The sequence below is a fragment of the Triturus cristatus genome, chromosome 2_1 (assembly GCF_964204655.1).
Source record: "Triturus cristatus chromosome 2_1, aTriCri1.1, whole genome shotgun sequence".
Taxonomy (NCBI): domain Eukaryota; kingdom Metazoa; phylum Chordata; class Amphibia; order Caudata; family Salamandridae; genus Triturus; species Triturus cristatus.
The window spans coordinates 26562773-26588927 of NC_140581.1; the positions used below are offsets into that span (position 1 = coordinate 26562773).

Here is a 26155-nt window from a genome sequence, read left to right on the forward strand (position 1 = left end):
ACTAACAGGTCATCCACATATTGAATGAGGGTGGCACCTGGCGGTAAAGGCATAGAGTCGAGCTGTGATTTTAATGCTTGACTGTAAATAGAGGGGCTCTCGCAATACCCTTGAGGAGCTCTCTTGAAACGGAAGCTTCGGCCTGCTAAGGAGAAGCCAAAAATATCCCTACTTTCCTCAGCAATAGGTATGCTGAAGAACGCATTTTTGAGGTCAATGACAGAAAACCAAGAAGCTGAGGCAGGTATCATTGTCAATATGGCATTAATGTCTGGAACAACAGGGAATTGAGGTACTACAATCTTATTAACTTCTCTGAGATCAATCACAAAACGATAAACAGGTGGCTGGGAGGGGTCGGTCCGTTTAAATACCGGCAGAACAGGGCTATTGCATACATCTCCCCTCGTCTCTTCAACCACACCATTTTGTACCAAATCATGAACTATAGTCAAAAGAGCCTTTTCGCTGTCACTGGAAATTTTATACTGTGGAATACGAGGGAATTTGACATTTGGCTTAATCGTTACAGTGTAGGGTGGAATTTGTAAGAGGCCCACATCATTGGGGCCAGTGGCCCAGAGGGTGGCAGGAAGAGACTGTAGTTCAGGAGGGAACTGGCCTGTGGACAAATACATCGAAGACGTCGATCCCTTACCTAGGGTAAGACACACACCAGAAGGAGAATAGTACAATGTCGCATACAATCTCTTTAATAAATCCAAACCCAACAAATTTTCCCCACACCCAGTTGTTAAAAGGAGCGGAGCCTCCAATTGGTAAGGACCTATTGAGATGGGCAAAGGGCGTGATACTGGATTTTGGACCGGGGCGCCAGAAAAACCCACAGAAACATTTGTACAGCCAGACAAAGGTGCCCCAGGGAGTTTAGAATGAATTATAGAGCTCTTTGTCACACCGGTGTCTAATAAGAATGGCTCTGTAATACCTAGTGCTACCACATTGACATAAGGCCCACTGGAATTGAAACTACTCCCTTACTTTGTCCAAGGCTGTCCTAACTAGATTGGCAATTCTGGCTCTCACCTTCGGTATAATATTCATCATTGTAATAGTTGGTAGACTGAACATTGCGCTGATCAAAATAGTTCGTGGAGTTTTCAGGAGGGATGGAACGTTGGTTAATAGGCGGTGTGCCTCGTCCTCTACCCCTGAGTGCGGATTGATAACCATCCCGGCCTCGTGGCCCAGGGGTGGCGTTCGTACGCTGTAACAAAACTGGGCAATGATACTTTAAATGGCCTTCTTCTTTGCAATAGGCGCATTGATTCTGGCCCAGCGCGGGTCGGGGAATAAAAGAAGGGCCAGACGTTTGCGACGGTCTTTGAAATTGTGGAGGCGGCTGATATTCGTATTGGGCAGGGCGAGGAGGATAAGCCTGTTGTAAGAACTTTCGTTTTCAGCTCTTTCGTCTTTTCATCTAGTTTCTCTCTCTCCTCTTTATCCCTATTTTCATAATACTGAGCAGTGGCCAGTATCTGGGCAGAAGACGACACGGCCCACGCACTTTCAGAATTCTTTAATTTATTTGATATTTCCGGAACCAAATTAGACACAAATTTATCTACAAACAGTCGTTGGCCACCTTCCATGCTCATATCCTGACCACTATGATCAATAAACGTCTCCTCAAACCGTGTGAAGAAATCAGAGACATTTTCGTCCGCTTTCTGCTTACAAGCTGCTAATTTATCCCAATTAACTCGTAGAGGGGGCATCATAGTTTTCAGTAAGGGAATAATTCTAGCTGGGAGTTCTGTAACTAACGGCTCCGGTTTAGCACCACCCACTTGGAGTCTGTCTGCGGCAAGTATGGCAGCCCAATTACCTCCTAATTCCGCAGGGTGGTCTTCCTTCCGGATTCTGGCCCATAATGGTTGTGGCACTACATTACCCATGAGCATGTCTATGTCGGCCAGATTCATAACACATGCGTCGACAGTTTGGGACAACTCTTTATAATACCCAGCAGGATTTTTACGGGGGTCCGGTAACGACTGCTTAAGGGCCAATACCTCGGAACGCTTCCAAGGAACGTGCACCCACACACGCTGAAAATGGGCAGGTATAAGAGGATTGGCACCTTGAGCTGGGACCTCCTCTCTCCACACTGGGGGAACCTCCCTCATAGGGTAGTGTTTCAGCTTTCGCCTAACAGAAGAATCGCGTTTTGGCAAAGACCGGCAAGCAAACATCATTCTGAACGTGATGAGCGTTCCCACTGCATCCTCGACCTCAGCGCCCACAATCAATCTTTTGTCAAACTCGGCCTGCACATCTAGCAGGACCTGGGGAACTGGTCCCAATCCCATGTCTTCCCATTCTTGACCTAAACATTTGCACATAACATCAAAATCTTATCTTTGCGTGGGCGCTTCCCACTGGTGAAAGGTAAGCATAATGTCCTGCAAGGTATACTGCGAGCCGTTCATGACCCACCATTGGGCAAGGCGGTCTAGCACTTCCCGTTCGTCTGGACCGGGGATTTGGCTACGAGTTTGCCTGCGAGGAAGAACGGGAGTAGTTTGCAAGGCCCCAAAGAGGGGGGACAAAAGGCCGGAAACGGTATCGATCATCCGTTTCCGAGCGGAGGGAGAATTCGTCATTAGGATAGGAGACATAATATTAGGCGGAGCAGGTGAGGCGGTTGCACTCGCGTCAAGCGGAGCAGGAGAGGGAGTAGTATTCACGAAGGGAGCCGACGGGAGGGGGGAACTCGGTAACGCTGCAATAGATTGTAAAGGGGGATTGCGGGAACCAATTGAGGAGCGACGGGCGGAACAACAGGTGGGGCAAGCACCAACGCTAAAGGTGCATTCGCTCTCGGGGGAGGCAGTAATGCGGGAGGTACACCAGTCCCCTGCGCGTAGGGCGGGGGTAGTCTCAACAGATGAGACATTAAAGGGTCCTTCTCAGGGTCCGCATTTTTCTCTGCATGGGGAGTCGGCAACACTGGATAACATCTATCGACCGCCATACGATGTTGCCTATCTACAATCTCAATCGCACGATCGGTCTCGTCGCTTGTAAATTGCGGAGCAGCTTGCACAATAGTCATATTTCTCCTATCTTTTTTAGCTTGTTTTATTTCTTTCTGTTTAGCCTCCTTGCGCCATAAGCGAAAGGAGTCAAACATAGCCGGCCGGGCTTTTCGTCTAAACAGGGCGTTCTCCAAATTATCTAAGATATCGAGCTCATAACTGCCGTTTTTCGGCCACCGTAAAACACCATCTTTCCTGGTATAGCGAACCCATGCCTCATTAAACGCTATGGGGCCAATACCATGTTTAGAGTATACTTCATACGTAGGAGTTCCGGCCGGAGGAATTGGACAAGAGTCCTCCAGTCGGGAATCCTTATTACAACCAAAACCAAACCAAGTACCAAACTTATTAAAACCAGGCATCGTTAGCTCACTAGTTTTCTTACAAACTTCAAGGGAGATTAATTAGTCACTTTAGGGTACACAAACTGTACGCACCCCTCGGTTTCGGCTTTTGCGAAAGTCGAACAAAACAAAACAAAGACAAAGGAGTGGCCACTATACTTAACTTATCCAGATGAGTCCCACGCCAACAGAGGTCCGTTCTAATGTCTCGCCATACCAAACCAAGAGGGCCAAAGCGTGGCGGCAGTCAGGGCAGCAGGTCTTCGCAGCCGTTATAGGGGAGAAGCCACGCTGTAAAAACCTTCGGTCCACTTACGACATGCAGGGGTCGATCACGTGGTGCGCGTCCGCCGGAATTTCCTGGCGGGGCTCCTCACGATACTCGGGCTGGACCCACGTCCTCTGAAGCCGCCTCACAGAGGGCACCATTTGAAGAACCGGGCTTTGTCAGGCCCAGCGGCGCAGGGTACGCCTGAAATATTCGGAGTTCGCCTTCCAAATTACAGCGACACGGAACACTCTGTCAGCATGAGAACTTCAGTTTATTTAGCTGCAGATAGGTACAGTGGTCCCAGAAGTACATCGTAAGTAGGTTCTTAGGAGACTGCCACTTCAATCTATGGCTCACAATCTTTTGTAGCGCCAGAATCCCCTAAAGCAACACCCCCCTTCATGTGTAATAAAAATACAAATCATCCACGAGAACACATTCTTTGTACAAGATACTGAGTAATGGGCAATACAAGTTCCTTCCCTAAGGTCGTGTTCCCTATCCGACCCGACAGGTCAGGTGGCTTAGCCATTCCTTAGCTAAATTACTTTACGACAGGGCGCGTGTGCGTGCTGGGGATGATAATTCGTAAAACATCTGTAGGGGCCGGAGAACGGTCACCAAGGGTCAATAGATGGTTATCTAAGGAATTGGCTGCCGCGAGCCGAGGTTCACGAGGTGCAGGATGGGCTTGGCTCGGGAGAAACGGAGAGGTCGTGTTAGATGCATAACACAGAAAAATACGAAAGAAACGCTATGAGTGTTTAAAGTGCCTGAGTGAGGGCAACAGCGTCACAATGTCGTTTGCACGGGATGGGGTAAAATTCAAAGTTCCTCAGAGGGTGATGAAAAGTGTGAAGTTTGCAGACCGGCCGGTGGTTACTTGAGATGATGAGACAAAGATATTCACAGGCCGATGGCGAAGAGGACTCCTTGTGGGAAATCAAGAGTGTGTTCCTATGAATGCAGGCTACGCCACCTGCAAGCTTCCTGGCTCTGTCTAGCCTAATTATGTCATGAGTAGGAGGAACAAGGAGGTCTAAAACAGGAGTGGAGGCTGGATTTAGCCAGGATTCAGTAAGGATGATAATGTTTAGTTAATTGTGTTGAATTAGGCCAAAGATGTCGGAGGAGTGTTTGTTGGCTGACCTGCAATTGAGTAGTACACATTTCAGTCGAGGTGGATTTGTGGAGGGAAGAGTCTGGGTGGCCTTCACTCTCGTGAGGTTGTCTTTATTGATGACTAAGATTATGCCGAGGTTCTCTATGCAAGTTAGGATGGGTGGTTTGTATTTGCTTCGGCGGGGTCAAGTTGGAGTTGGACCTAGTCGAGTAAGAGTTGTGTAAGTCATTAAGATCATTGGGCGCCAAGGTCTCAAATCTTCTGGGCCGGGAGGGTGCGTTAGCTAAGGGAATGGTTTGAGAGACCGCGGGGCTAACAACTGGCCCATGAGTTCACTATCACTAGGGGAGGGTCTAGGCAGATTTGCAGAGGTGAGGATGGAACTGATCACGGGGAACAAATCCTCTGAGAGGTCTTTCCGGTCATGTAGTTCAGTAGTGAAAATGTGCTGCAGAAGATATATATCATCAAGGTGCGCACCTTAGTCTGACAGAGGTACAGGATGTGTTGAGAGAGTAAGGGGAGGAGGGGGGTCTCCGTGTAAACCTGTGTGCGCTAAGGTGGAGGATAGTTGTTCCTGGGGAGGGAGGTGATCGTGTGGCACAAGCGGGGAACAATGAACCTTGGGTATCAAGGATGTAGCATTAGCGAGGGTGGTATGACCATATCTCTGAGGGTCAGAAGCAATTCTGACCGGTGACCGTGGGTATGACAAATCATGATCGGAGTAGGGCATTTGTCCATTCCCCCGTGTGGTATGTGGTGCAGGAAGAGGGATGAGGGTAGAGTGTTCAATCGTTGAGGGCAAAGATACAAGGTCAAATGGGGACCTCTCCACGCGCGGAGCAGAAAGAATTGGGCTAGCTGGCTCACTTGCTGGGGCAATGAAGATAGGGAACAGGGTGGGCTCTCCATGCGAGGAACAGAAATAACCGGACTAGCAGGTTGTGCACCTAGATGACCCAAGATATTTATCACCTGCTGGGTCGAGGGACTAGAAGGTTCAGTCACCTTCATCCGGGACTGAGCCGCTCTGTGATCATCTAGCAGCGAGTAATGATTCAGGGGGAGCGAGGGTCTGCGCTGAGATGTGGGGGGAGGACTGATGCTGACCCGATTGCTGGAAGGATGAGGGTGGGTATCATTGGGCTTCGCTAAAACCACGATCTTGAGTGACAGGAAGATAGTAGTTATGTTAATCAGATTGGCATTGGAAGCTTGTATAAGGATGATCCCGTTGTTATAGAGGGTGATGGTGACATTGGCGTTGAGCGTGGGCAAGGGCATATTAGTCAGTTTGATACCATGAGGTTTTTTTTCTGGTACATGATTTTCGGAGCATAGAGTTAAGGACTTTCCGCCAGCATGCTCTTTTTCTGGTGTAGAAAATAAGGTCTTTAACTCTAGTACCTTTGATTGTACAATAATAGATGTCTAAGATTAAAGTTTCAGGCCTAAACCTTAGTAAGTGATGCTTGTGATTTTTGGCGGCCTTTTTTGAAAGGTTAGGTGGATAGTTGATGATGAAGGCGTTAATTCCTGAACGGTCAGGACTTAAATTGCCCGATGGTAGTAACTTCTCCGTAGGACAAGTTAGGAGGAGAGAGAGCTCCTTGACCAGGAAGGTAGGATATCCGTAGGGCATGGAAGGTGTTAAGAGAGTTTCCCATTCATTTGTTGCCGATGCCAGCCGTTTTCAGCAGGCAAGAGTATTACTGTAGACCGTGCTGGAGCCTTTACTAACCTCTGTTACCTTATGACCATGAGCAGTTTGGATGAAACTGGATGATATAAAATGGTTAGGCAAAAAGGAAGATAGGAAATCCTTGAACCAATTTCAAAAACCAACCGGCTTTCATTGAGAGAAACTATAGATGAACCAAGCCGTTCCAACATGGCTGCCACCTCGTTGAACCAGTCTCAGACTGCAGCTGTAGTCCCTTGTTAGTTATAAAGTGCAGTCCTCTTTCAATTGCTCTTGCCCGTTGATGCCCTTTTTGTGGCGAGTAGAAACGAGGCTGTAAAGAGGAACAGCCCTGTTGTTCAAAATGGCCGAGCAATGAAATTGCTGTACCGTTGTGCACACAGACCGCAACTGTAAAATTATACAAATTGACTCTTCAATTTACAGTCATCATTTTTCATTTCTGCTCTGCCACAAGCCCCGTCTGGTCCGACTTCCCTCAGCCGGGCTGAAACCCACATTATGATGCTCTCACTCATGTTGCCACGGTAACCCTCCATTGGACATCCAGGGTGGCACCGCAGATAGGCAGGGGACTCGAACGGTCGCTCCCAGTGTGGAAGGTCTCACATAGGCACTCCCTGACCAACCCTGCTGATTGCCACCTTATAGTTCCACGATTGGCCCTGGTGGGATAGGCGATATCGATCGTCCCCAGTGTGTGCCTGGAGCGGCAGCAGCTATACCGGGATACGTCACCCGCTGGGTGCCGCAACCGCTATCGAAAATCTTAGCATGGGCACCACACCAACATGCCAGATCATTACAGTCAGTAGGCACGGGAACCCAGGATGGCGAGCGGACTGCCGCACGGGGAGGGGGACTCACCACCACTTCCAATTTCTAGGCGATCGCCCGTGGGCCGCGATCCAGATCCTGCAACGGAGATGAACTCCAAGCCTCCCACTGATGTCCGCTGTAATTGCGGTGCAGCGCTCAGCCGAAGTAAAAGAGGCATCCGCCTGGATTCAGACAGGATTAAGGCATCTGGCGTAGTTGTCCATCGACCCGCACAGCTGACCAATGGCCCCAAGTGAGGTGAGAGGGGTCCGTGAACGAAAGTCGAGGCGGAGGGTCCACAATGCTGTGAGATGATGTCGGGGGCAGCCGGACGATGGGTGGCTGGGTTGAACAGGTATATACACCGATTTGGTGATCCCTAACCCTAGAGCTCAGTGGAGGAGCTCTCGTAAGGAGGCCATCTTGAATACAATTTTTCAATTGCTCTCGTTCTCCAGTCTCATTGTTGGGGCTTGACCAACTACAGGCTGCTTGGAGACACTGGTTAGAGGGCACCTCAGTTCTCTAGTGGGCCTGATCATGAAGACAAATTTCAGGCAGTATAACAAACCCATCATCAGCCACCTGATTAATGATATCACTTAAACCTTCAATATTATTGCTGGGCTGGGTATAAAATGAGACAATCTTAGGGCTTCAAACTATGTCAGAAGCAATAATGTTTGAAGTGAATACTGCAGGATCTGTCACCTCAAGGGGATGCAGCGGTAACCGGCCATCTGGGAATGTTGTAGGCACTTTTAAGTCAGTCTTCACTTTCTGTCCTATTTGTCTTCTCCAGTTAACCCAGATTAGCTGAGCCTGTGATGGATCAGACTGGTTACCAGCGATTGGAGACTATGATTCTTTCCCCTTTATTCGTATTTGTCCATCTCAAAGTACAGGTACTATTGTCTATTGTGTGTCCTCAGACAACCTGCTGTTTTGTTAACGGATTTACCACTGAGACTGATTGTAGAGAGAGCATCATGTGATGAATGGGTGAATCAGTCATCTCAGGCGGAGGGATGTTATCCTCCTGCAAGAGGCAGGTCCAAGTTGGTCTTGGAGGGATGCATACTTCATTAACTGGAACTTTAATTGAGGGTTCTCATTTCCACTCCCTAATGACACCGATTGCCGTCCCTAATAAAATGACCCAGAATCCAATGTGCCACATTAACCAGCTCCCTGATTCTGGGCTTCTACTGTTTGGAAAGGAATCTTGGAACCATTTGAATTAAGATCCTGAAATAACAAGAGAGAGGGTCTCAAATGGTGGATAGCGAAGCTCCCTCAAACCTTATCTATTTTTATGGTGGTTGAAGAGAGAAAGCGTTTACCCAGAATGGGATATAATGAGTCAAGTTGGTTTTTTTCTATTAAATGCACAAATTCACCGGGTGATCCAGGCAAATTTAAAATAAATGTCTTTTTGCTCCTTTAGCAGTTCTCCAACAATCTTCAGCCAATCCCTGGTATCAGTTCTACCAGGTGCAGTGTTACTGACAGTTTCCTGTCTGGGTTTGCAGGGTGGGAGGTGTGATCATGGTTGCATCTGAACAGCACAAGCCTAAATCAGCCACTGCTCCTTCTATCTAAAGATGTCAAAAACAATCATTTTATCTTTCCTAATGAAACATTCTCAAAATAATGTGGGAACATGTTTTATTACATTATCAAATGACTATCTGTAACAGTTTAAAGAGTGGAAATGGCTGATATCCTTTTTACTTTCTTGCAGACATGGAGAGCTGCATGCAGTGCCCCGAGGACCAGTGGCCGAATGACAGGAAGGATGGATGCCTCCTGAAGGTCATTGACTTCCTCTCATACAGCGATAGCCTAGGTGTGACGTTGGCCACTGTGGCCATTATCTTCTCCGTGGCCACTGCTGGATCACTGGGAATCTTTATCAGACACCGGGACACCCCAATAGTGAAGGCCAATAACCGGGATCTCAGCTACACACTCCTTGTCTCGCTAATTTTGGCCTTTCTCTGCTCTCTCTTATTTATTGGGCAGCCTGCAACCTTCACCTGTCTGGTCCAACAGGCTGCATTTGGGATTATTTTTACTGTGGCTGTGTCTTGTGTTTTATCAAAAACCATCACTGTAGTGATTGCCTTTAATGCCACCAGGCCTGGCAGCAAATTGAGTCGATGGCTGGGATCCCGGATGTCTGGCTCTGTTGTCTTCTTGTGCACAATGGGAGAAGTGGCAATCTGTGTCTCTTGGCTGCTCACCTCTCCACCTCACCCTGGCACTGACATGCACTCTGAGACTGGGAAGAAGATCCTGCTGTGTGACATGGGCTCTATCACTGCCTTCTACACTGTGATTGGTTACATGGCCCTCTTGGCCTTTGCCAGCTTCACTGTGGCTTTCCTAGCCAGGAACCTCCCAGATAAATTCAACGAAGCCAAGTTAATCACATTCAGCATGCTGGTGTTCTGCAGCGTCTGGGTCTCCTTCATCCCGGCTTATGTCAGCACGAAGGGCAGGTACATGGTTGCCGTGGAGGTCTTCGCCATCTTGACTTCTAGCGCTGGACTGCTGGGATGTATATTCATTCCCAAATGTTACATTATACTGTTTAGGCCAAATATTAACACCAAAGAACGTTTAACTTTATGAGGCCATTTGTAGTTTCACACCAGAAATTTGAAACTCACTCATATTTAAATATTAAAATATTGCATTTTCTTGGAGGGGGTTCGGGGGGGGACTGAACATTGAGTCAAATAATTGTACCATCCTTTTGTACAGCCATTGGGCTCTCTGCAGGAAAGCATTACACATATTTATAGTAAAAGTTTTTTTTTTTAGGACAGCTAATAGAGATGGTTTTGAGTCTCTGCTGATGCAGCTCAATGAGTAGGAATTTTTGATTGGTTGAATAAGAATTGAGGACTGGATCAGAACTGAGCAGCTCAAGCTGTGATTTTGTTTGTTTAATTGTTGTTTGAGTCTAGTTGTAGTTTCTCACTCTGGAAAGCCCAGTCTTGCAGCGCCTCATCTAGAGTCTATTAATGTACCTGTTCTGTTCTTGCAAAAAGAACTATTGATGGACAGAATGCAGAACAATGTCATACATTCACCCCAGTACAGAGATCTGGGCCTAAATCCATCGTTTTTTTGCTCACCATGCCATTCCAGTTTGAACCCAGCCATGTGCAAATCAGTCTTGACCCTGTGCCCAATGGGAACAGTCCAGCCCGAACTGCCAGGCCAGGTCCTCCCTGGACTGGAAACAAGCATCCTAGGACAGGTTTCAGGGTTTCACCCCTCTTCAGCCAGGATAGCTTGATTCCAGTGGCATGGAGAGCACGGGACTCACGTCTGAGCATACCCGTCCCATTCGGGGTGACAAATGCAAAAAGAACTATTGATGGACAGAATGCAGAACAATGTCATACATTCACCCCAGTACAGAGATCTGGGCCTAAATCCATCGTTTTTTTGCTCACCATGCCATTCCAGTTTGAACCCGGCCATGTGCAAATCAGTCTTGACCCTGTGCCCAATGGGAACAGTCCAGCCCGAACTGCCAGGCCAGGTCCTCCCTGGACTGGAAACAAGCATCCTAGGACCGGTCTCGGGGTTTCACCCCTCTTCAGCCAGGATAGCTTGATTTCAGTGGCATGGAGAGCACGTGAGCAAAATAACGATGGATTAAACTCAGATCTGTGACTGGGGGTGAATGTTTTGCCATTGTGCAACATTCCGTCCATCATCTTGTGTGTTTTGTTGTTCACCCTAAGTGGGAAGGGTATGCCCAGACGTGGGTCCCGTGCTCACTATGCCACTGGAGTCAAGCTATCCTGGCTGATGACGGCTGATAGCCAGAAACTGGTCCTAGGATGCTTGATTCCGGTCCAGGGAAGACATGGCTTGGCAGTTCGGGCTGGACTGTTCCCATGAGGCACAGGGTCAAGACTGATTTGCATATGGCCATGTCTGAACTGGGGTGGCGTGGTGAGCAAAATAACGATGGATTAAATTCAGATCTGTGACTGGGGGTGAATGCTTTGCTATTGTGCAACATTCCGTCCATCATCTTGTGTGTTTTGCTGTTCACCCTATGTGGGCAGGGTATGCCCAGACGTGGGTCCCGTGCTCACTATGCCAGTGGAGTCAAGCTATCCTGGCTGATGATGGCTGATGGCCAGAAACCGGTCCTAGGATGCTTGATTCCGGTCCAGGGAAGACATGGCTTGGCAGTTCAGGCTGGACTGTTCCCATGAGGCACAGGGTCAAGACTGATTTGCATATGGCCATGTCTGAACTGGGGTGGCGTGGTGAGCAAGATAACGATGGATTAAACTCAGATCTGTGACTGGGGGTGAATGTTTTGCCATTGTGCAACATTCCGTCCATCATCTTGTGTGTTTTGCTGTTCTGTTCTTGAGTAGCCAGTGTGAGGTGTCCTGGGTATTTCCAGGAGTTGCTTTTGAGGCAATGAGGGGCACATCATCAAGGCGGCGCTATGAAATTAATGCCACTTTTGCATCCTTTTTCGGGCGAAAAGCAGCAAAAATGTCATCGCCTTATCAGCAAAGACACGCTATTGTGTGTTTTACTGACTTAGCACCTGTTACAACAACGCCCATCTTTGCATCGCTAATGAGATGGAAAGTGCATGTTCCTTCCGAAAATGACTAGAGAAATGTCGCTAACCGACATTTCTCCAATTATCAATCGGCACGCTAACAAGCATAGCGATAAGAAAAGTAGCGCTAACCACGGTTATCGCTACTTTCCTTACGCTTGCTTTTAGTTTGACTTAGCCATGATATACAATGGAAGGTGGATATCATGGTTAAGTATGCCCTGCCCTATCAACAACGTAGCGCAAAACGTTGTGCGATTATCGCTGGAATCCCAGCGATAATTGCACATTTGGCAGCTAAATCGGGTATTTTTATTGCTCTGGAGATAAGCGTCGCTGATAGCGCGGTATCTCCGCGATAAAAACAAGTGATAGTCGGTGATAATTATCCTAGCGCTAAGTGCGCTTAGCGATAAGTATCGGCGGTTGTCGATGATATGCCCCTGAGTTTGTAAATGCAGCTTCACCCTTGTATTGCTTCAAGTAACTTCACAAGGATTTATGTGCAAAGAGCAGCAATCTGTATGTGGTTAACTGCAGGGAAGACAATCTTGGAAGGGTTATTCATCCTGTAATATGGTTCTGTGTCCTGGGATGCAGTCATATGTTTACATGTGGCTGATTGTTGTAAAACATCACAGTTTACTTCCACTGCATGTGTTTAAGAGCAGAGTCTGTGTTAATGAATTCATTCATTGTATTGATCCAATTAGTTTTTGCTGTAATATTTCTTCACTGGAATTGATATTTTGAGACCAGAATGAACTGTATATGGTGAGTCAGAACAATTTCTTACAATGTATTACAACCCTATTATATAACATGTTTGTAGCATACAATATCATCAATAGTAGACAATAAAGAAAAATAAAAGAAATCATATTATTTGTGGTATTTGCAAAAAGGAGGGTATACGAAATTTGTTTAGAGGTAATCGGTTAGAGATACCGTTTAGTCCTTCTGAGTAGTTTATGCAGGTGTCCGTTTATATAACATGGAACCCCGTGCACTATTAACCTCTGACACCATTATCAATGCTACAAGTTTCCCAATGTCCTGTCGGCTTTTCTGTTATGCTTTAGTAACAGCTGGAATCCTAAATGTTATACTCTGGTATTGGTGGTCTGCCCATACTTCCTTTGGGTAATGGGTGGTTGTTTCTGTCGGGTCACACTGCTGTATGTGTATGTGTAGGAAAAGCTGAGGTGTTACATGAACGAGATGGCTGTCAGAAATCTTTGCAATAGTTAGAATGACTCTCCCTCATTCATGTCAATCTCTCATCCCTGTATCAATAAGTGGAGACCAAGGGCCAGATGTTTCATACTTCCACGCAACGTAGTGAGACAACCTGCTGCGCAGCGTGACGGAGAGGGCAGGAATGCACCAGATCTATGAATGCATGGCCCTTTCCTGTTCTCTTCCTGTGTTAGCCCACAATCTGCTGCATAGCGCCAATGCAGGCACCCTTGTGCCATGCTGCAAGGTTGCCTGTGTTACATGCAGGGTTGTTTTTGTGCAGGAAGGGACACTAAATGTCAAGGAACACAGGCATTTTGTTTTGTAACCTATAAATAGTTTGTTCATATGAGTCTATTTTATTTATTTCAGTCATCCATTCTTTACTCGTTGGCAGGTTAGCCAAGTACCAATGTCTGAGTATGCACATCTTAGCTATAACCAGTGCAGGTGATAGCCATCTCCTGCAATGAGAAAAAATGCCTGAGATATCAGTTGTCGCTGGCAGGATAGCTAAGTGCCAATGTCTGAGCATGCACATCTTAGATCTAAGTAGCCCAGGTGATAACTATCTCCTACACTGAGAAGAAATGCCTGAGATATCAGTTGTCATTGGCAGGATAGCCAAGTACCAATGTCTGAGTATGCACATCTTAGCTATAACTAGTGCAGGTGATAACCATCTCCTACAGTGAGAAGAAATGCCTGAGATATCAGTTGTCACTGGCAGGATAGACAAGTACCAATGTCTGATTATGCATATCTAAGCTTGTTAGAAATGGGATCTCTGGTTGGCTAAGGCTTGCGCCAAAGCCAGGCAGAGACCATCACTCTAGTCAGGGCTTGGGAGTTACACGCCAAAGATAACCCCTGCTCACCCCCTTGGTAGCTTGGCACGAGCAGTCAGGCTTATCCTGGTGGCGATGTGTAAAGCATTTGCGCAACACACACAGCAACAACATACTAGGCACACCACAAAATAACTCCACACAAGGTTATATGTAAAATTAGCCTTTGTATTATCATAAAACACATTAGATGGTAATCACACAATATACACTGTGCCAACTGGCACTGGGCAATATTTACAGGGGATTATTTACACGTGACAGGGCCACGTGGGCCACTGTCAGAATCATCACTTGAAGAGGCTTTTCAGTGCAGGTAACAGTAGTGCAACTATCAACATGAACGATAAGTAGTTGACACTACTCAAAAGTAATCCAACACCAATTTATAAACATAAAGCAGATGTTTATTTATATTTAGACACCAAAACGAAGACAATTGGATGAGTATAACCAGAATTAAGAATTTTTAAAGGGAAAATAAGTCAGTACATTTAACTCTTGCAAAACGCTAATGTTGTGGTCAATGGAGAGGAACACACAACTGACCACTGGGGGTGGTAAAGTGATGAGGGTCCCAGAACAGGCTCTGACAGTCAGCTGCATTTTACCTGGCTCGTGGGGTTCGGGTGGAGAGTAGGGCTGGTTTTGCTGCTTGGACAGTGCTGGCGAGGAAAGGGGTGCAAGATCTCATCAACGGGGCCACTGAGATGGCGGGTTGAAGATGCTGCGGGAATCCCTGAGGCACGGCATCGAACAAAGGTGGTGGTAGCCTGACTGGCCACCAGCAAGCCTTGGTAGTACAAAACACAGCTTTCGGTTACTTCGACGCTTGGCTTCTGGGGAAAAACTGTAGCTGCCTGAAACTTGCTGGAGGTCAGGAATACATTTCCCACAATGCACTAGACCATTTACCATTGGGCGATCCACTGGCAGACCAGATGGCCAGTGATCATTTGGTTCGGGAGTGCAATTTGCTTGAGGGCTGTAGGGGACTAGAACCTCTAGTCCAGGTGAGTTTTGGAATTGCCTTTGGCTTGCAGAGAGGTTTCTTTTTTCTTTGGAGCCAATCTCTGGTCTGGGACGAGTCGTGATCGTGCAGCTGCAGGGAGGTTGCCACAGGTGCAGACAGTCGCGCCTTTCCTATGTGCAGGTCCTGAAGTCACAGTCATGAGTCTCTTCTTTGTACTTGGGTGCAATTCAAGCAGATCTGAGATTCTGGTGCTAGGAGAGGTGTTAGGGGTCTGGGAGCTAATGCCAATGGGCTACTAGCCCCAGCAGCTAATCTGCCCCTAAATTGACCGCTTCATGTGTAGTGTGGCACCTTTTCTACCCCATCCTGCCATTTTTAAAAATGTACAGATCAGGTAGCCCAACTTAGGGGTGTGTCTAGCCTTCTGGGGTGTCTGCCTACCAACTAACTAATGTTTCAGCATGCCCGGGTTGTAAATGTGCCTGGGGCAGGGGGTTGGCATTTTCCTCCTCTGAGAGGAAGCCTGGTTGCATATCAGAGGTGGTGAAGGATTTGAAACTCACCGCTTTGATGCGCCACTTCACTAGCCATCCTGTCAGCCATCCTAACCTCTCACCTAGGCAGCCTTTTGTTTCTGCCTTCTGAGATAGTTCACAGTTCCTGGCAGCGGGTCATATTCCTGTTTTGGTAGCAGCAAGTGCAGTCTGTCAACCAGGGCACAGGAAAGGCTGGGGCAACCAGTTGAGCAACCTCTAAGGTAGCTACTTGGGTGCCTGTCACATTAAATCCAACTTAAGAAAAATCCCCGTCAGCTGGACGACCCCCTCCCTGAACAACTCAACTGTGTCCTGATCAACTCCAGGTCGCTCTGTAAGCACACCACCAAAGCCTTGAACACCATCTCCACCCTCGCCCCCGATGTGACCTTCATCACAGAGACCTGGCCCACCCCTGCATCTGGCCCAGACAATGCCGCTACAGCACCCATCGGCTAAAGGATGAAACAATGTGACCAAGCCAAAAGACACAGAGGCGGCACTGCCATCGTATACAAAAAAAATCGATCATCTGCACCACCACCGATGACGAGACCACGCAGATCATGGAACACATGAACTTCCAACTCTGCACTGATAACAAAACCTCCATCAAAAGTACCCACGCCTACGGACCGCCAAGACCACGAAACGGCCTCAGCAATGCCATTTCATTGCATCGTGCCAATTGGCCAGGAATAAACCTTTGGCTCCCTGGTTCACCATGTAGCTTTGTACGGAGAAAAGCCTATGCAAGAGGCTGGAGCTTGTCTGGCGAAAAAATTATGAAACTTCAGCTAAATGAGAATATACGGCAGCACAGAGGAAATTTCATAGTCTGGAGCGTAAACTCATCAGGGATTACGTTGCAAAGCAGATTAAGGCCTCAGACAACTCCGCAAAAGAAGTCTTTAAGATAGTCCAAGGCTTTATGAAACCACAAGCCCTGAAGAGCACTATCTCCCCATCTCTGGCTCTCTGTGAAGAACTAGCCACTTTCTTCAAGAATAAAATTTTAACTATTTATTCTCTTTTCCATTATCGGGATTATCCGATATGGCAACTGATTCCCCATTAGATACATGGTCGGCTTTCCGGCCATTTGAGATGGAGGTGTCACTGGGGGAACTAAATAAAATCAAATCAGATTCCCCTCTGCACCCCTGCCAGCCCAGATTTTTTAAGCTATTAGCCCCTTGGCTTAATGATATATTGAATCCTATCTGGAACTCCTCACTTGAGACTGGGGTCTATCCAACTAGCTGGAAAAAAGCTTATGTCCAGCCTATCCTCAAGAAAGAGGATGCTGACCCAGCAGAGCTAAAAAATGTCCCTAATGGGAGAAAATGTTCTCTTCTCCCAGCCCCGGCCAAAATTCTGGAAAAAGAAGTCCAGAGACAACTCTCAGACTTCCTAGAATCAAATAACCATCTTCATGATTCTCAGTCTGGATTTAGGTCAGGTTACAGTACGGAGACAGCCTTACTCGGAGTGGCCGAATTGATCTGTGGAATCTTAGGCCAGGGAAGCTGTGCAATGCTGATTTTGTTGGATTTGTCCGCAGCCTTTGACACAGTTTCCTACAGGATCCTCTTGCATAGACTCCACTATTTAGGAGTAACAAGAACTGTCTTGGCATGGTTTTGTTAATTTCTTGAGGGTCATTCTCAACAAGTGATTCTTCACCCCCATGTTTCCAGTTCTTGCCCCATGTTATGTGGTGCTCCTCAGGGCTCTGCTTTGAGCCCCACACTTTTTAATGTTTACCTGACCCCCCTCGCGGCAATTGTTGAGCAATGTGGGGTGAAAGTTGTCTCGTATGCAGATGATACACAATTGGTGTTCTCTTTTAGAGAACACAACGAGACACCTTTCGCCAATTTTAGACAGTGTCTTTTAAACATCTCATCATGGATGATGGACAGCTGCCTAAAATTAAACACTGATAAGACGGAGGTCTTATTTTTTAATCAACCTACTCCACCCTGCTCTTCGTTGTGGTGGTCAACTGAGTTAAATCCGCCTCCGCTACCAGTTCCCTCTGCCAGGAATTTGGGTTTCAAGTTTGACTCCCAACTTACTGGCAAGGAAAAAAAATTGCTCATGTCTCTTCTCGGTGCATCTGGAAACTGAAGGCTTTGCGCAGATTTCTCCACTTCCTGCCTATGGATTGCAGGAAGTCAATAGTGCATGCATTAGTCACTTCACAACTTGACTATGCCAAAAGCCTTTACCTTGGTCTTCCGGAGTAATTGATGAAGAGACTACAGCTTATACAAAACGTGGCAGCCATGTTGATCAGGAATGTGCCACTACGACATCATATTACCCCCCACCTGCATAGCCTAAATTGGCTCCCAGTTAAGAGATGAGTGGAGTTTAAAGCTGTGGTCCTCGCACATAGAGCAATTAGAGGGATCGGCCCTCAATATCTGAAGCGGAGACTTCAGAAATATAGCCAAGCCCGGGCACTCAGATCTAATAGTCGGAAACTTTCGGTCATTCCTCGTTTTGCGAAGGCAAGGATCGGTGGCCGTGCTTTCTCGGTGAAAACTGCTACCTTATGGAATTCTTTGCATAACCATCGGAGGAAAATCGATGCGGAAACCATGTTCAGGAGAGCATTAGAGACATGGCTTTTCGGCCTGCCCTAGAGGCTATGGTCTATTCTGGTCTCTTCTCCCCTCAGGAAGGATGCTAGCGCCGGGACACTTCCGTTGGAGATAGCCGTGCGCTCTATAAGCTTCAATATTAATAATAATAATCGCTGAATTTATCAACCTGCTTGCCATCGATACCGAACACTTCGTATTCCTGGAAGACCTCAGCTTCCACCTGGACAACCCCTCAGACACCAACTCAATCAATCAATCAATCAATCAATTACTGCATTTGTAAAGCACGCTACATACCCGCGAGGGTCTCAAGGCGCTGGGGGGGGGGGGGGGGTGCTACTGGTCGAAGAGCCAGGTCTTGAGGAGTCTTCTGAAGGCCAGCAGGTCCTGGGTCTGTCGTAGGATGGTGGGGAGAGTGTTCCAGGTCTTGGCGGCGAGGTAGGAGAAGGATCTGCCACCAGCTGTGGTTTTTCGGATGCGGGGGACTGTGGCGAGGGCGAGGTTGGCTGAGCGGAGGCTTCGGGTGGGGATGTGCTTTGTGTGCGTGGATCAGGAGCTTGAAGGTGATCCTTTTGTTGACGGGGAGCCAGTGCAGGCCTCTCAGGTGGAGTGTGATGTGGCTGCGGCGGGGGACGTCGAGGATGAGTCGGGCCGAGGCGTGCCCTAGAGGCTATGACCTCCAATGACCTCCTGGAACAACTGGACAACACAGACCCCAAGCACAAAGCAGGACACACGCTGAAACCCATCGTCATGTCCAGTAACAGAATCAGGTATAACCACACCATGGAATTTACCTGGTTGGACCACTCCATCGTACACTTCACCATCGCTGTACCTCTACACACCACCACCAACCACCACAGCACCTCCTTCCACAGCAGGACCAAGGTCACTTAGCACCAATGGACTGACACCCTCAGCAGTACCCAGCCCAACGCCACCACAGACCTGAAGAAGGAAGTAGAGAACTTCAATGCCTGGATCAGCAGCACTGCCAACCAAGTCGCTCCCACCAAACCGCCCGGAAAGCAAAGAGCCACCAAATGAGCCAGTTGGTACACCCCAAACGCAGATGCAAACTACTGGAAAGAAAAAGGTGAACCAGCAGGAAATGAGCTACCTTCAAGTCGACCCTCAACAACTACCATCGCCAGCTCAATCCTGTGAAAAAGGAAGCCCTAAACCACCAGATCAAGACCAGCACCAACCAAACCAAGGAACACCACACCATCATCAGAGAGTTCACCTGCCCGTCAGCCACTCAAATCTTGATCCCCTCCTCACAAGAACTTTGCAACTCCCTTGCCGACCTCTTTCACAAGATAGCAACCGTCTAGAGAAACTTCAATCCCCAACCCACTGACCTCTTCAACATCCTATTGACTACTGCTGCCGACCACCCGCTCACCACCTGGGAACAGCTTAGTGCACTAAACACACATACGCCAATAAACTCCATCCACTTGGGATCACCCACCAACCCATGCCCCCACCGACCTTTTTAACCCCAGAAGAGACAAGATCAGCCACCAGTTCAACACCATCCCCAACACCTCCAACACCACAACCACCTTTCCTGATACCTGGAAACACGCAGAGGTCAGTCCCCTCCTGAAGAAACCCTCTGCAGAACCCAGTGAGCTCCAGAACTACTGTTCCATCTCGCTGCTCCCGTTCCCCGCCAAAGTCCTTGAGAAGGCCATCAACCTTCAACTCAACGAACACCTGCTGCACTCTTCCCAATCATGATTCAAAGCCAATCAAACCGCAAGATAACACAAATCACTTCAACAGACAACACCTTAATCGACAGAGGAGAATCAGCCTTCCTGATCCTGCTCAACCTCTCTGCAGCCTTTGACACTGTCTCCCACCACACACTTATTGATCGGCTGTGACAAATCGGAATCACAGACAATGTGCTCAAATGGATGGCTTCCTTTCTCACGGGTGCACCCAGAGAATATGTCTCCCTCCCTTCACCTCTCAACCCAAGCGCATCATCTGTGGAGTCATTTAAGACTCATACCTCAGTCAAACCCGCTTCAACAGCTACATGACACCACTTGCAGAGACACTCAGTTCATCCTCTCGCTCTCAGCAGACCCCACCATGACAAAAACAATGTTCCATAACTGTATGAAGAACGTCTCAGCCTGGAGGAAGAACAACTGCCTGCAGCTCAACATGGACAAACCTGAAGTACTGATCTTCGGCAGACACACCTCCCTCTGAAACGACTCCTGGTGGCAATCAGAACTCGGACCCACACATTCCAAAATACCACACCCGCAACCTTGGCTTCATCCTGGACAGTGAACTCTCTATGAAATGTCAGGTCCACGCTGTCTCCTCAGCCTGCTTCCACATGCTCCAGAAAGTTTTGAAGTGGCTCCCCACTAGCACCAGGAAATCTGTGATGCAGGCCCTCATCACCAGCCGGCTGTTCTAAGGCAACACACTATATGCAGGTATCCCCACCGCACTCATGAGAAGCCTCCAGACGATCCAGAAGGCTGCAGCCAGACTGAGCCTCAACCTGCCAGAGAGGACCCACAACACCCAGCACCTGAAAAACTTTCAATGGCTCCCAATCCTGAAAAGATGTCAATTCAGCGCCAAAAACATCCTGAAAAGATGTCAATTCAGCGCCAAGACACCTCGGGGTATACGTGCGCTTTATAAATCACAGTAACATTAACATTAACAATTCAAGCTCCTGACCCACGCCTACAAAGCCCTCCACGACGAAGGACCCTCCTACACGAACCACGGCTTTAAGCTCCACTTACCCCCAGGAACCTATTGTTATGTTTCATATAGATGCCCTAATATGGGCATGGTTTGAGATGCCCTAGTATAGGCATAATCTTTCACCTACATTAGTTCCCTATTCTCCACAATAACGGACGCTGAGGGCTGAACCTTATCTAGACTGTGGTTTGGGTACAGAAGGAGGGTTTTTCTCGAACAATGGCCTCCTATACCATCTTCGATGTGCTCATCCAGTATGATTAAATATTCATAAGAGTTCTAGGAAACCAGGCAGGGGCTAGAATCCACCTGCATAAACATCTATGTAAACGGTTCATCCCGTACGTCATCTTCGTACCCAACAATGGCTAACACAAGACACAAGGGACAAAAGGACACTATACTTTTCTGTATAAATACAGCACCTTTTAATATCAGTAGTTAGAGAGAACCAAGACTTCCAGGCCGACACACTGACCAGAGACGCTGAGGCTCCTGCATGCAGTCGCTCCAGCTGACAGTGGTCTAACCATCCCTTGCGGGATGTCCAACTCGAGACCAGGGTGAGGTCCCACTCTCTCATTATTCAGGTAATGGGGTTTGACTAAATCCTAGTGGGATTCTTGGCTCTTTCACACCTACTCACATGCTTGGTACACTTAGGTACATCTAGACAGGCATCGTAGGAGTATGCACTTTATTTTATAAATGCATTTTATATTCATGTATATGTTCATGGCTATTGCAAAATGTTAGAACTGTACTATTACTTTTTATTCACTGTACTGCGGATCATATATCTCTGCTACTGTTTAACAGTTGTCACAGCACATATATTTTACATTAGAAGAACAACTGTGCAATAAATTCTTATTGTAAACACGCTCAACTGTTTCTTCTGTGTAACTATCTGAGACCAAATGAGCAAGCACGAGTGACTGGGCGAAAAGTAGTACATTGTTTCTACGAGTCTGAGGAATCAGGATTGTTGTGTTCTGAGGTTACCAAAAATTAATCTCTTTGATAACAAGGAGATTCTAGTGGCACTGCGAGCTAGCTTATGCAAACAGGCTAACATACACGGTGGGGGTGCTCAGAATCACTCTTCCACCAGGCCCACAGTGTAGGTTATCCAAAAGCGCAGGTCCTGCAGGGGTACTATAGGAACTACACTACATGGCACCACCAACGCTGGTTTGGTACTTATTTAGCAGTAGAATCTGAGTAGTTCAGTCATGCTTATTCTCAGAGACCCCTACTCACAAAAAACAGAGACGTCTGGAGTGGGTGTGCACAAAAACACCACCACAGCTGAGTAGGCGATATATCCTATTTATTGGCTATTGGTTAATCATGCTTGAAGGACATTTTTCTCAAAATTGTGCAAAACACCTAATTTTAATTTCCTTGGACAGTTATTCTGTGTTCTTAACACAATGACTACCGAAAACGGAGAATTAGACCCACTGACACAAGTACATCAGTCAGAGCAGAAAGATGCCAATGCAATACATTTTGCAGCTGGTATAAGACACACACTCACACTTAAACTCGTCAAATATGGGTTACTAGCCAGAGGAGGTACAGTAATATTCGTGATAGAGGCACACAAAGATTTCCAAACAGAGATGTTCTATTCATGGGTTACATTCCCAGCAGCAAATGCTATAACAAAAACTTTTCATTATTGTACACATGAAGAAGTCCCAGCGGTCTACACTCCGTTTGAGGAGATTGAAATTCCGCTTACCTACCAGGATAATATTTTCTGGTTTAATGGCGCCCTACCCCACACAAGAAGAAGAGCAAGACTCGGTCCTTTAGGAAGACCAGGAGCAACATGGCCGATATTAGCGACCTATGCACCACATCCTGACATTGACACAATGCCAAATAATGAATTGCTCGTTCAACACAAAGAGTTGATAAAACTTTACAGAAACATGACACAATTTGTCATGAGGACACTTGCATTCCAACCAACAGTAATTACACCTACTGCAGCTCTTACACAGAGCACAGCTACTAAAATTACTCCACAAACCTTACATGCGGTGATGGGTAAATTGCCCACAAAACGTGATCAAATTCCTTTCTGGGTAGCTCAGAAAATAACCCAGTTAGAAACAGTATTTCCAAATACAACACCATTTGAAAAACACAGAATGTTAACAATCTGCTTGCCCATGGGGATTACACCACAGTTAGAGGACTGAACCTCTTGGGGTACAGTCTTTGCTGCCATATATACCAGAATTCATGGTATTGCTTCATTGGCAGTGATACCAGATGTATTAAGACAAATACAAAATGAGGACGGAGCAGAGCCTGCCCTAAACTTATGGATGAAGTTATTATATAACTACGACCAGGTATCAGCTATAATACTAGCTATCATCAAAGGGGAAGCAGCATCAGTGGCAATCCGCCAACGCCTACGGGAGTTCGATCCTTTAGATCAACCAAAATAATTGAAACTGCATATGCAGAATTAGGCAGGGATAGTTTGGGGGGAAAAGCTTTAAAACCTCAACTAATGGGCAGTCCCGAAAAGGACACTTCTAAGCAGACACCAACGTATTCTAAAAAGAAGTGGCATAATAAAAAAGAACAACAGTTTCAAGATAACAGATCTCAGTCCCGAGGTTGGTCTCCTCCACAGGGGCCATCTGAAAAGAGGTACAACCTTAGGAATAGGGATAATATTAGGAAACCTGACAGGTATCAGGATACAGATACACGTTCCTCTCGTTCCTTTCAGGACTCAATGAAAAACTCAAAGAGAGAAGGACGGTCAGAACACAGAGAAGAACGCACACAGTCCAGAGATAAGCAGCGTGCTTAAGGCTTTACTTCCAAAAAAGAAGATAAGCCAAAATCAGAACCTCAATTTAAGAAAAAGAAAGTTGCTGGTCTGAAAATCAGACATGCCCAGAATTCTGAGGACACAACTTCTGAATGGGGAATGGGCTCTGACGATGCAGACAGTGCGGCAGCAGTAACAATACCTCGCCTGAACCTGAAGGAATTTCTGGTGACAGTGGACTTGAATGATTACATCACGGTGGAAACACCAGATAAAAGGGTGAGCGTCCCACATAAGTTACATGAAATAACACTCCGGATTTAGGGGGACAAGCCCAGGAAAGTAAAAGGTCTCTTTTGGAAGAACTTATCATCTGGTTATGACATCCTGTCAGCCAACAAGATTGGCTGCAAACATTTGTAATGGAGTGCCCCAGGGGAGAAAGTATAATTTTTCCTGCATTTTCCAACCATTTACCTGTTTACCTTAAACATACACATGCACGGGAGTGGACAGTAGCCCAAGCTCCAGCACTGTACAAAAATCAGGCTGAGTGGGATGAGGACTCAACCTACCACGTGATCCCGGTAAAGTTTCACGTAATGTTCCGAGGCACTACCCAATAAAGCAAGAAGCTAAAAAACAGGTCAGGGAGATCTTAGATCAACTTGAATACCAAGGGGTCATTTAAAAATGTACCTCTCCAATGAACAATCCTTTGTTTCCCGTCTCTAAATCCGACAATACATATTGTCTAGTTTTAGATTACAGACATTTAAACTCATGCACAAAGACATTTGATGTCCAAAATGCACATAGTGCCTCATTAATGAATAACATTGTGCGGAAAAAATACAAAACAACACTTGATATCTCAAATGGATTTTTTTGCCAAAATATAGCACCTGAAAGCAGGTATCTGACCGGATTCTCAGCGTTAGAGTCCCAGCGACAATTTTGTGGACTCCCCCAAGGGTATAAGAACAGCCCCGGGGTATTTCCAGCAAGGGTAACAGACTTACTTCAAAAATTTGATGAAGAAGCGTTGTCCTACGTGGATGATATTTATCTAACAGACGACGACTTAGAGAGGCACTTGACCAGGGTAAGCACCATTGTTAGATTTGGGGGTCTCTAGTTGACAGAGGTACCTTTGACCAAATAGGGACCCTTGTGTCTAGTCAGGGTAAGGGGGTACACTCCTAAAATACCCCTGCTCACTCCCTTGGCACGAGCAGGCAGGCTTATCTCAGGGGCAGTATGTAATGCATTTGTGAACACATGCAGTAATCCAGTGACAACACTACAGACGGACACCACACAGGCTGTATATCAAAAATAAGTATTTTTATATAGACTTAACACAAGACCACAAATGACAAAAATGGTAGAAATAGCTTAGCTCTCTTTAGAGGGTAAATGTAACACTTATTGCTCAATGTACCTTTGGATGCGTAACACTATACAACGAAAGTGTTGCAGGGAATGTGATGCTTCGGTTCTTCTCGGCGTGGGGAGGTGATGCATCGATTTGTTACTGCGCTTCCCTGGCGATGCTACCAGCAGCGCCGTGATGCATGAAGATCCGGTGCAATGCAACAAAAATCGCGTCTTCTCCTTGATGCAACAACTACGAGGCGATGCGTGCACGCCCAACGGCCGTGCGGCGACTCTGCGAATCTTCTTCAGCCGCGACAGGCACTGTTACACTCTTCTTCGGTGATGCGATGGCGTCTGTTGCTACGGCAACACTCTTCTCTGATGATGGGGCGCTTTAGCGATGCCATGCGACAGCAGCAGCAGCGACACCCTTCTTCAGTGATGCGACGACAGCGGCTGCGGCAGCAACACTCTTCTCCTCCGTGAGTCCCGCTTCCAGCTCCCTGCGACAAGCAGTCTACCAGAAAGCCCAGCACAACAGCAGGCACTTCAAATTTCCAGCCAGGGAATGCAGGGGAGCTGACTGGTGAAGTCTGTTGTCCCTGAGACTTCAGCAGGAGGCACGCTCTATCTTCAAGCCCTTGGAGATCCTTTACAAGTTGAAGAAAGTAGCACAAAGTTCCTTTCTCCTTTCTTTGGCAGTCAGGCAACCACTGCAGGACAATCCCACAAAAACAGCACTCAGCTTAGGGATAGTCTCCTCTTCAGTTTCTCTGGTACCTTTCCTCAGCAGAGGTTTCCCAAAAGTGATCGAAAGTTCTGAGGTCTGGGACCCCTTTTTATACTCATATTCTCTTTGTTCTCTGAAGGCAGAGAGGCCTTTGCCTAGTCCAGACCAGTTCTGGTCAGTCCTGGAGCACTTTGTTTACATGACTTCTTCTTTCCTTTGACAGTGTAGGCCAGGGACATCATACGCACCACAGGAGGTGGACCCAGCATTGTGGAGGGAAGGCACAGCCCTATTCAGACCCAGGTGCAACTCACTATCAGGACATGCCACAC

General features: G+C 47.1%; 1 protein-coding gene across 1 annotated transcript in view; it reads left to right on the forward strand.

The window, feature by feature from the left end:
- Nucleotides 1–10469, forward strand: part of LOC146863642 (vomeronasal type-2 receptor 26-like) — a 36547-nt gene extending 26078 nt beyond the window's left edge. Inside the window, exon 3 of the mRNA XM_085640660.1 lies at nt 9072–10469. Coding sequence (XP_085496786.1) covers nt 9074–9964 — 891 coding nt within the window. The 5' untranslated portion in view covers nt 9072–9073 and the 3' untranslated portion in view covers nt 9965–10469. The remainder of the gene's footprint in view (nt 1–9071) is intronic.
- The last annotated feature ends 15686 nt before the right edge of the window (nt 10470–26155 follow it).